Here is a 10,329-nt window from a genome sequence, read left to right on the forward strand (position 1 = left end):
GACTTACTGCATAAGACTCCACACGAATTTCAGGCGTGTGATAGTGTGTTAACACGGGGACTGTTCAGAGGGCGGAACGCGTGGGCTTGGTGGTCGGGAAGGCAGCCTGGTGGAGAAGAGGGCTTAGCTGGGGGGGGGGGGGGCACAGGTCAGAGCAACAGCAGGGGAAACAGAGGCAGGACCGAGGAGGGAGATGAGAGGAGAAGGGGCGTCTGTGAAGGTCCCCTGGGTTGGGCCAAGGATCAGAGAGAAGGAAGTTCTGGAAGCACAGGGCCTCATTTCTCTGACCTCCCCCAGAACAGCCTGTTATCCCAGAGCCTGGCATGTGGCAGACGGTAAGAACCTACAAGCGAACTGCACTGGAGACAGGAGCCCATGGGGGCCTCCTGGCAACCCTGACCAAACCTCAGCTCAGCCCTGGGACCTCTCACCTCAGCACAGCTCCCCACGCCCCGCAGCACTCACGTCCCTGGGATTTGACCTACATTTCAGGACTAAAGGCCTCTCTCCACCTCCAAGGGTTTCGCTAACCATAAGCTACTTCATGAAGTCTGGTTGTCATCAAAACCCAGCCCCGCCCTAGTCGGTCCCACCTTTTCTGATGGGTGGTCCAGTCTGGGGAGGCTGGGGAGCTCCAGGCCAACCTGTTCTGCTGTGAAGTCCGGACACACAGAAGCTTGTCTGCCAGCCTCTCTCCCTGCCCGGAGCCAGGGGGCCCCAGCAGGGAGGCTCTACTTCCTCCCCAGCCCTCCCCCTATCCGGCCGAGCGCCAGCCAGGTACAGCCCCAGCAAGCAACCGCAACCCAGAGAAGACCAGCCCAGCCCAGCGAGCTTCCAGCAACATCTGGGGAAGGGAAGCGAGGCTCCAGAAACCTGATGCTCTGTTTGTTAGGTTTGGGAGAAAAGAGTGACTAAAAGAGGCCCCTCCTCAGAATTCTTTATTCCTGAACAAGGGAAGGAAGGGCAGGGATTGGGGAGGGCAGGGGATGAAATGCTACTCGAATGGAGGCCCTGACCCGGGGCTCTGTGTCAGGTAAGGAAGGAGTGGCGGGTTAGTCCCGGGCCCAAGGATCTCGGCCTGAAGTCCAGGAGCTCCTGGGATTGCTCGTAGATTCTTGCGTCTACGTGACTATCTGTGTCTTCCTGGGGAGAAGGTTCATAACCTTTGCCATCTTGTCAGACGGCTTCACGACCCCGAAAGTGTTAAGAACGTTGTTCTGAAAGGAGAGTGAGGCCTGCAGGTATGTGCACACCCGGGGGAAGGCCTTGTCTCTGGAGCCGAGTCTGCTACCAACTTGCTGTGTTCTCCTAGGCAGTTCACCTCCCGTCTCTGGTGGGCCAGGCGGGAGCAGAGAAGCAGGCGTCCCACACAGGCACCGTCCCTGCTGCCACGGGAGAGCGGAGGTTCACAGTCAGGCAGTCAGCACGAGCTCTTCTGCGGCTGTGACTCCCAGCAGGTCCGGGGAGTTTCTTCACCAGGGCGCAGAACCTGCCTCCAATTCCAGGCTCCATGTGTCCCTCTGCTGGCACCTCCCGAGGTAGGTCTTCTTAGGGGACGTGTCCTCATGCCGGGGCACAGGCCCAGGGCCCCATTCCTAGTCACTGTGTCAGATGTGCCTTGCACACAGCCCGGAGGTCCTGTAAAGTCCTCATCTGTTCACAAAGGCAAAGAGACCAGGGTCAGGTCTGGAGTGGGACGTGGCCCTGCCCAGCCCCCGTCAGCCAACTCTCCAGGGCTACGAGGGAGCAGTCATGGGCCCCCTGCACCCGTCCAGGGCTTTGATTCCTCTTAGCCCCTACCAAGCACCCAAGCATTACTAATCCCATTTACCAATGAGACAACGTGGGTTCAGGGCACTTGGTGACTGGCTCCAGATGTCCTGGGTCCCGATTTAATCTCTTAATCTCCACCACTAAGTACTAGTCCACAGTGCAACAGCCACCTAGGGGCAGCAGGCAGAGGACAACTGATCGCTGAGAAGCCCCGTGGCTCTAAGGAAGGGCAGAGCGCAGGGATGGGTCTCCAGCGCTGAGCATGGGACTGGGCGTGGAACAAGGGCTCTATGAGAGCAGGTCCTCTGCCAGCCCCCAGCTTCCTTCCTCCCAACCCACTACCCAGGATGCCATGTCCCCTTCAGACACCCACAGCCCCTAGCAATGCCCCTGCCCAGGCTCACATTCCCACATCCCCAAAGTCCCATTTGCCCACCTGTAAGAGCCTCTCTTAACAATGATACAGTAGAAATGAAGGGTCTTGGGGTCCAGAACCCAAAATGAGGTCCAGGTTTCTACCGCTGCACCGCTAGCTCCTACGTGTGATTTAGGGTCAGCTTGGGTGAGTCTCAGTGTCCTTGTCTGCCAAATGGCTGAGAAGCCCAGGCCTCCGAGCATCAACTTGGAATCTGAGGCCCGGGGGACGGGTCCTGGCTCTCCCCTTTCTCACTGCATGACCTCGGCCAAGCCTCCTGGGGAGCCTCCCTTTCTTTTGCCCAGATGACCCCAGGACCTCGAGGCTCCGGCCCGTCCCACTTCCATCTCTCCTCAGTGCTTCCAGCTGTCCCTGAGCCGCACTTGAGATCACTGGGCTCTTCCCATTAAACATCTCAGTGTCCCCTCTCTCTGCCGCAAAGTCCTTTGTAGAGCAAATGTGAGTCTCCAAGGTAGGACCCCTGCCTTGGAAACCTTCCACACCCTTGCTCTCCCTGTTCGTCCCCAGGACCCAGTTCAAGCCATCAAACTGCCTTGGGCGACACCATTCACCTCGCCTCCCAGAGCACTCTGCAGTCTGTCCCCACAAGAGCCGACAGTCGGCATCACCCTGTATGAGCGAGCACCCCAGGGGACAGGGCCTGTGGCTGTGCTCTTCCCGAGAGCCCTGCACAGCACACTGCTTGGCACACTGGGGCGCTCAATTAATGACATCACCCTCTCTTGTCTGCTAACAGCAATTACAATCCTCACAATATACCAGGGAGGAGGACCCCTCACCGTTAGCCCCAACTCACAGATAAGCAAACTGGGTCATGAAGTGAAATGACTTCTCAAGGGTACCAAATAGTAAGCGCTGGTGCCAGGAGACCCTAGGGGCTGGGGGTGGGCTTGAGGATTGTGGAGAGTACCCTCTCCAGGTCGCTTTCAACTCTGACATTCAGGAAGTGAAGATCTAGTAAGAAGCTAGTCGTAGACCTAGGAGCTCACTACGCCCCACCTCCCTCACCTGTCCCCACCTGACCCCGAACAAGTCTGAGACGGGCTCTGGCCAGCGCCGGGTCTCACCTGCTCTAAGCTGGGTGGGCCTGCGGAGGAAAACCAACGCAGGGGCCCAAAGCAGCCGTGTGCAGCCAGCCAGAGGGTCCTGGGGAAGGAGCGGAAGGAGGCGGCCCACTCCTTTGAGACCCCAAGCCAGCCCTCCCAGTCTCCCGGGATCCCAGCCACAGAGGGGGCCGAAGCCCAGCGCCATCTCCAGAGGTCACGGATGCGGCTCTGGGGCAGAAAACAGCCGGAGGCAGCAGGTCCAGCGCGCATCAGAGCACGCGGCCTAAGTGGGCCGCCTGGCCCTCGGGCCCGTGGCCGTGGCTGCGCTGGTGGGTCTTGAGCGAGCCTTCGCGCGCGAAGCTCTTGCCGCAACGGGCGCAGAAGTAGGGCCTCCGCTCCCCGAAGACGCCGGGGCGGCGCGGGTGCGGCGCGGGCATGCGCGCGTGGGTGCGCTGGTGGTTGAGCAGGAAGCGCGGCTCGCGGAAGCAGCGGCCGCACTGCGCGCACTGGTGCGGCTTCTCGCCGCTGTGGATACGCTGGTGCGTGAGCAGGTTCTGCTTGAGGCTGAAGCAGCGCCCGCACTCGGGGCAGGGGAAGGGCCGCTCGCCCGTGTGGGTGCGCTGATGCACCTCGAGGTTGTGCTTGACGCTGAAGGCCTTGCCGCACTCGGGGCACACGAAGGCGGCCGCGCGGCCCACTCCGGCATGCGCCTTCTGGTGCCGCACCAGGCTGGGCTGCTGCGAGAAGGTCTGGCCGCACAGTGGGCAGCGGTGCGGCTGCTCCTCCGCAGGGTGGTGGATGACCAGGCCTCGATCGTCCCCCAGGCCCTCCTCCCCGTCCCCCACAGGGGACCTGTCCCCAGAGGATGCCAGTTCGGTCATGGGCACTTCCGGCTGCAATCACCGGCCCCTGGGGAGGCAGAAGCAGAGAGAGTAGTCAGGGGGCACCCGAGGATCATCCAGGCCCCAGCCTCAGGGAGGACACTCCCCTGGGCTCCCACGGCTTCCAGAACCCGCCACTCTCCAGTCCTGTTCGAGCCTGTGTCCCCCTGCTGGAATGCCCTTCTTTCTCCTCTACCCCTAATCACATCCTACCCCTCCTTCAGGCCTTTCTAAAATGACACTTCCTGCTAGAATCCTTCCTTGACCTCTCCAGCCCCTCCGGAGCCACGTGACCCAACCCTACGACCCTCACCCATCACGCAGCATGCTGCTCTGTCAGACCGCCTCTGTCTCCCTGCCCCGTGAGCACCTAAAGGACAGAGCTGCGTCCTTTTTTTTTTTGCGGTACGCGGGCCTCTCACTGTTGTGGCACAGGCTCTGGACGCGCAGGCTCAGCAGCCATGGCTCACGGGCCCAGCCGCTCCGCGGCATGTGGGATCTTCCCGGACCGGGGCACGAACCGGTGTCCCCTGCATCGGCAGGTGGACTCTCAACCACTGCGCCACCAGGGAAGCCCAAGAGCTGCTTCCTTTTATGCCCCGCATCAAACACTGTGCCTGCCGCACAAGGCATTGAATAAACGCTGATGAGCAATATTCAGGGACTCCTGGTATTGTAAGTTATACTGAACCTGGATGCGTCTTATCTCTCCAACCAGATTCTCAAGAAGGGGGGTAGGGAGGTGCATCCCCAATCTGGAGGGAAGGGTGGGTCAACAGTGGTTTAAAGATATTTTTGCAAAGCTTCAAAAAAGAAACAAAAGCCCCGTAAACTTGAAAGTAACCTCAGTTAAACATTAAGGCAGCAGCTCTTTGTTTATCAAAATGAGGCATGCCTGTAAAAGGTTTGCAAGTCACTGAACCACACTGTGAGCTCCCAAAGGGCGGGTCTCAGCTTGATTCCTCTTGGCATCTGGCATCGCCCCAGCAAAGCCTGGCCCAAGGCTGAGGAACACTCAAAGCTCAACAAACACCCCCGAGTTCAGTTCCATCCCGTTCACACTGGTTCTCCTAAGGATCCTCTTTCCCAGGGCACTGTGTTCCTCTTAAATTGTTTCCCACTGTCCTCACAACAGCCCTGAGGAAGGGGCAGGTGTATTGAACCCCATTTTATAGATGGGGAAACTAAGGCTCAGTGGGGCCCACTTACTTGCCCAGGGTCACACAGCAAGGTGAACCAAGACTAGGCCTTAAGTTTCCTCACTGTCAAAATCCCTTTTCAACACAGTAGCTGCTCACCAGCTAAGTTCCCCTCAAAACACACACACACACAAGACCACCACCCTCCTGGCCACCATCACAGAGCCATCAATACCCAAAGGACCACTGCTTCTGGGGCACTGTCTGCGGCCACCACCCTCATGCCTCCCCAAAACCCTAGGCTCCTGCTCTGTAGAGCGCTGGGGCCTGCTGGGAGGGAAGGAGCTGGCCACTCCCCTGCATTCCCCCACCCCCAACTGGGAAGCTTGCTGGCCCTTCCCCTGTTCCTCCATGCAGACCTTCTCCACACTTCCAGATCTCTCTGCTAACCACAAGCTCAGTGGACCTATCGGCAGAGTGGGGTCCCAGAGGCACCCCCTCTGTCTCCCCCTACCCTCAGGCTGGGGTGGAACGCCACTCACCCAGGAGAAGGGGACAAGTACTACTTGCAGTAGACCCCACCCACAAGTCTTTCCCCAGGCAGCTGCATGGACGTTTGCAAAGACAGATCATCGCCGTCCCCTTGGCCAATCTCAGCCCGGCCTTGTCTCTGGGCAGCCTCCCCACTCCCCAGCTATACCCCTGACCAAGGGCCCCGCCCGCCGAGAGGGTCCAAGGCCTTGCCCCCCCCCCCCCGTCTCCCCAAGGTTCCTCCATCCCATCCCACACTCACAGACCAGGCTGCGCCCCAGTTCCTCCGGCCTCCAACAGTGGCTCTTTCCTCGAGTCTGCGCTGCCCAAGGCAAATACGGTAACTCTCCGCAGCGCCTCCCGCGCCCCTTCTCCCTCACCCTCATAAAGACGGCCAGCCTCCCGCACCGCTGTCCTTTTCAAATACCGGCATTAATCAAAAGAGCTGACCCCACCCACCCGACCCCCCCGCGCACAGCCTTGCCAATTCCTGAGGCCGGAGCGATCCTGGAGAAATATGGTAAACTCTGCGTCGCAACCCCACCCCCACTAAGATATGTAGGCCTCCCACTCTGCTGCAGCAACCCACCCCATTCCGCTACAAGCACCGGCTCCCTTAGGGAATTCATGCAACCCACGCCCTCCCGCTCCCGCAGCGGCCAGGGGGAACCACGCAACCATGGATAAATACATAATTAAGTCGCTGCGCTCGCCACTCCCGGAAAGGGTCTGCGCGGCTCCCGGCAAATACGGTAGCGCGCCTGCAGTGACCCGCCCCCACGGGCCGGCACTGGCCTCGGTAAATACGGTAATCTCCCGCCGAGGCCCCAGTCCTGGCCTGGCCCGGGACTCACGTGGCGCCGCCTCCCCAGCCCTCCGTCTCCTCCGCAACGCCGCAGTCGCCGACGTCGCCGCAGCCGCACAGCAGCCCCGTGAGGCTGGGAGGTCTAACTCGCCAACAACCCGGCTGGCGGAACAAGGAGGGCTGCGAGCCCAGCGCCCGCCGGGACAGGAGAGGGAACCAGGCGGGGGCCGGTTCGGGGGCAGAACGCCCCAAGGGCCGGGTCGCCCCAACTCCCTCCGGGCCCCCTGCCCCAGCCATTCCCGGTTCAGGATTCCCCGAGGCCCCAGTTCAGCAGTTAGAGCCTCATCCTCACCTCCCTCATCCTACGGCAGGGCTAATAGCCTGGTCAGGCCCGCAAACTGACCCCAGCGCCTAGGAAACTGGGTCTGGGGGCGCTGGAGGGACAGAGCCTTTCCTTGCAAGAGAGAGAAGGGAGTGAACGCAGGAACGCCCCCGGCAGAGCCTTTCTGAGCAGGGGTTTCATGGGTGGAAGACAGAGCCCACCCTACCATATGGCTCGGGTTATGCTATTAGGATGAATGGGGGAATAGAGGAGACACTTACACCCCTACGGTCCAGTCCTCTTCAGAACTGAGCCCATTATAGTCAAGACAAAGATATCCTGTGAAAGAGCCATTTATAACACCCAGGGGAACCAGCTGACGTGGACAGGGCGGGGCTGAATTCGTTTCCAAATGCCATTTAATAATACCGCTTACTTATATATTACTTCTCTTATTACAATGTCCTTTGTCATATATTATCTCGCGGGAGCCTTCCAATAATCTTGTGCCGTCTAAGTTATACAGGTATTATCATCCCATTTCATGGATGGGAAAGTAAAATAAAACTGAAACCCAGAGCGCCTCCCCCACCCTCCCTACTCCCCTGCGACCCACAGCTCTGAGTGGCAGAGCTCAGTAGGCAGGCCCAGCTCACTCTCCCTGGCATCACTCTGGTATCTCGACCTGCAAACAGAAACAGTGTGCCAACCAGGATGAGAAGTAATCATCTCATCCAGAGTGAGAAAATGCCTCCAAATTTACATTTTATAGACAAAGAAACTGAAGCTGGAGAAGGAAAATGAGTTTTTAAATTAAAAGTGCTAGAGGAACATCAGCTAGCCTTTTCTTTCCCGGCCCTCTGTCGCTGCCAGGTGGATGAAACAGCTGGGATTCCGGAAGGTCCAGGCAGGGCTCCTTACAGCAGACTGTGGAATATGGCTGTTAGGGTGGCATTATCCCTGATGAGGGGCTCTAGAAGACACAGGCCTCCCAGCCTCAGGAGGTCCCTCCTGCAACTCTGCAGGCGCCCAGTGTGCCTTTCAGAGCCTGCGAAATGAATTCCAGGTGGGGCCCCACCCTCGGAGTAAAACCAATCCCTTTCTCCCGACACCAGACCTGAAGGTCAGGCCTGCCAGCTTTCACAGCTCACCCCGTGGACCAGTCCATCCCAGCAGGTCCACCCTGGGTCACTCTCAGCCTCTCAAGGACCCACCCCCACCCCTACCCCCATCCATGCTGCTCCTGTAGCCCGTCACCGAGGTATGTGGAGCTTCATGAGTGAGACATCCCAAGGAGATTGGTATTTCAAATAGAGGCAACAGGGAGGGAATTCTGGGAAGCCCAAAGAAATGAACCCACCAGGATAGATGTTTACCCCAGGGCGCTCCCCTGGCATTAACAAAAGGACCCCCTAACCACTGATGATAATCCATACCCACACTCCGCCCCGGGGCCTGTGGAGCTTGGTCCATGGAACAGCCATGCCTCCCAGCTCTCCAGCTCTTGTTGCAAAAGTTATCACCTGCCAGAGGGATCAGCTTTCATCCTTCCCGCAGGCCGCAGGAGAAATGGGGACACTTAGTAAATGACCAGATTTTTTCAAAGGCAAAATCAATAATATACCTGAGGATGTCACCTATACTTTTAGCAGCATTTTCTAGGTAACCTGTGCCAACATAGAAAGGAACACAGCTGGGGACGGGGGAGGGGAAAGCCGACAACACCACCTATAACTCATCTCTCAGTGGGAATGCCGAGGGCTCTGGGAGGCCTCCATCCCCTGCCCTGCGTCTGTGTGTGTGACTTCTGCTGAGTCACTTCGTTTCTCTGCTTTCATACACATACACTCCCACACGCATCTCCCCTTCCGTTTTCACGTGCTGTGGTGAGCACAATAGAATGGAAGCGCGGAGACATTCTGCAAATGCAGCCATGCTTCTTCGCACAGGCAGGGCCAGAGGCGGGCATGGCGATCCCCTCCACTCCACAAGGCTCATGTGACAGCTGCACTCCGGCCCTAACAAAGGCCTGGGCTTCTCACAGCCGAGAACAGCTGGCCCGTGACCTCATTCTGGGAAGAGGCATCAGCTCAGCCGAGTCCTGCCCAGGGCACGGTATTCCCTCCCCCACCTCCAGGGTACACCAGCTGGACAAACGATCCCCAGGTACTCTTCCGGACCCGCGTGGTCCCTCGCAGAGATCAGCCTGGTCATCCTCTGGCTCCCCCGGCTCTGGGTTGCATCCCCAGGGCTTCTGCACTCAGCTAGGTGACCATGCTGCCCCCCACCAGCTCCTCCCGTCTCCCCAGATTGGACAGTGATCCCTAACATCCCTCCCTAAGGCACCTGTGCTGACTTCAGATAGGGATTTAGCTCACTTTTGTTTTCCCACCAGGTCCTGAGCTCCAAAGGGCAGGGACTGTGTTTTCAGCATCTCTGTATCCCAAGTGCCCAGCATATCATAGGCCCTTGGTCAATGTCTGCTGAATAAACGAATGCATGTCTGCAGATTCCACCTAAGAGTGGTGGAGGGAAAAGGTGGCCCCTCGGCCAGCAGGTGTGCCGATGTAACGTAAGGGATGAGGGGCCCCAGACATGGCTCTGAGGGCTGGGAGGCACTGCGAGACCTGAATGGTGATGTGGGGCTCTGGGCACGAGTTCATATCTGCTTCAAAGTTCTTTTTCCTTGAAGTTAAAACCCAAGATGTGACCTAGGACATCAGTTCAACCTCTAAGCTTGCAGTGTGCTTCATACCAGTTAATTTCTATGGCGACTGAGCTCTGTTTGGGGAAAATCCTTTCCTTCGTCTTCCATGGTACAACTTCCATTGCCACAAATGCTGTGCAAGTAGCCACACGGGGAGGTTATTTTTAAAATGACCACAGCTATCATTTATTGCCTGCCGTGTGCCAGGTACTACACTACATGCCCTACATAGGCCCCTTGCCCAAGGTCCCTCAGCTTACATGGTAAAGCCAGAATTTAGCCCCAGAACTGACTCTACCCACTATTCCCACCGTCGAAAGAAAGCTCTTTCTAGATTGGGGTGAGGGGCAGGGGTGAGAGAAAACATTTCTACTTCTTCTCTATAGAAGCATTATTCCCAGGGCTGTACTGTCCAATAGCCACGTGTGGCTTTTTAAATTTAAATTAATTAAAATCAAATAAAATTGAAATTTCAGGTCCTCAGCCTCACCCGCCACACTGAAGGGCTCGACAGCCCCACGTGGCTGGTGGCCATGGTTTGGGGCAGCACAGATACAGAACATTTCACCATCACAGAAAGTTCTCCTGGACGGTGCTGCTCTTGGGTACCACCCCCTCCAGATCTGAGTGACCCGGGAGACACCATTCTATTTTTTTTTTTTTTTTTTTTTTGCGGTACGTGGGCCTCT

The 10,329-nt window shown here is 57.9% G+C and overlaps 1 protein-coding gene across 4 annotated transcripts; it reads right to left on the minus strand.

Annotated features, from left to right (window-relative positions):
• Nucleotides 1-925: 925 nt before the first annotated feature.
• Nucleotides 926-6,660, minus strand: LOC116759312 (zinc finger and SCAN domain-containing protein 2-like). 4 transcript variants are annotated; one of them, XM_032642913.1, is made up of 4 exons: nt 6,069-6,230; nt 3,277-4,164; nt 1,832-1,943; nt 938-1,653 (listed from the first exon to the last, which is right to left on the minus strand). In XM_032642913.1, the coding sequence occupies exon 2, from the start codon at nt 4,134-4,136 to the stop codon at nt 3,525-3,527; it is 612 nt and encodes a 203-aa protein (XP_032498804.1). In that variant the 5' UTR covers nt 4,137-4,164; nt 6,069-6,230; the 3' UTR covers nt 938-1,653; nt 1,832-1,943; nt 3,277-3,524. The 4 variants fall into 4 exon arrangements, with proteins under 4 accessions (XP_032498802.1, XP_032498803.1, XP_032498801.1 ...); XM_032642911.1 differs by lacking the exons at nt 1,832-1,943; nt 6,069-6,230 and adding an exon at nt 6,498-6,660 and having other exon boundaries at nt 926-1,653; XM_032642912.1 differs by lacking the exon at nt 1,832-1,943 and having other exon boundaries at nt 926-1,653; nt 6,073-6,230.
• Nucleotides 6,661-10,329: the final 3,669 nt, after the last annotated feature.

This window comes from Phocoena sinus, chromosome 9 (assembly GCF_008692025.1).
Source record: "Phocoena sinus isolate mPhoSin1 chromosome 9, mPhoSin1.pri, whole genome shotgun sequence".
Lineage (NCBI taxonomy): Eukaryota > Metazoa > Chordata > Mammalia > Artiodactyla > Phocoenidae > Phocoena > Phocoena sinus.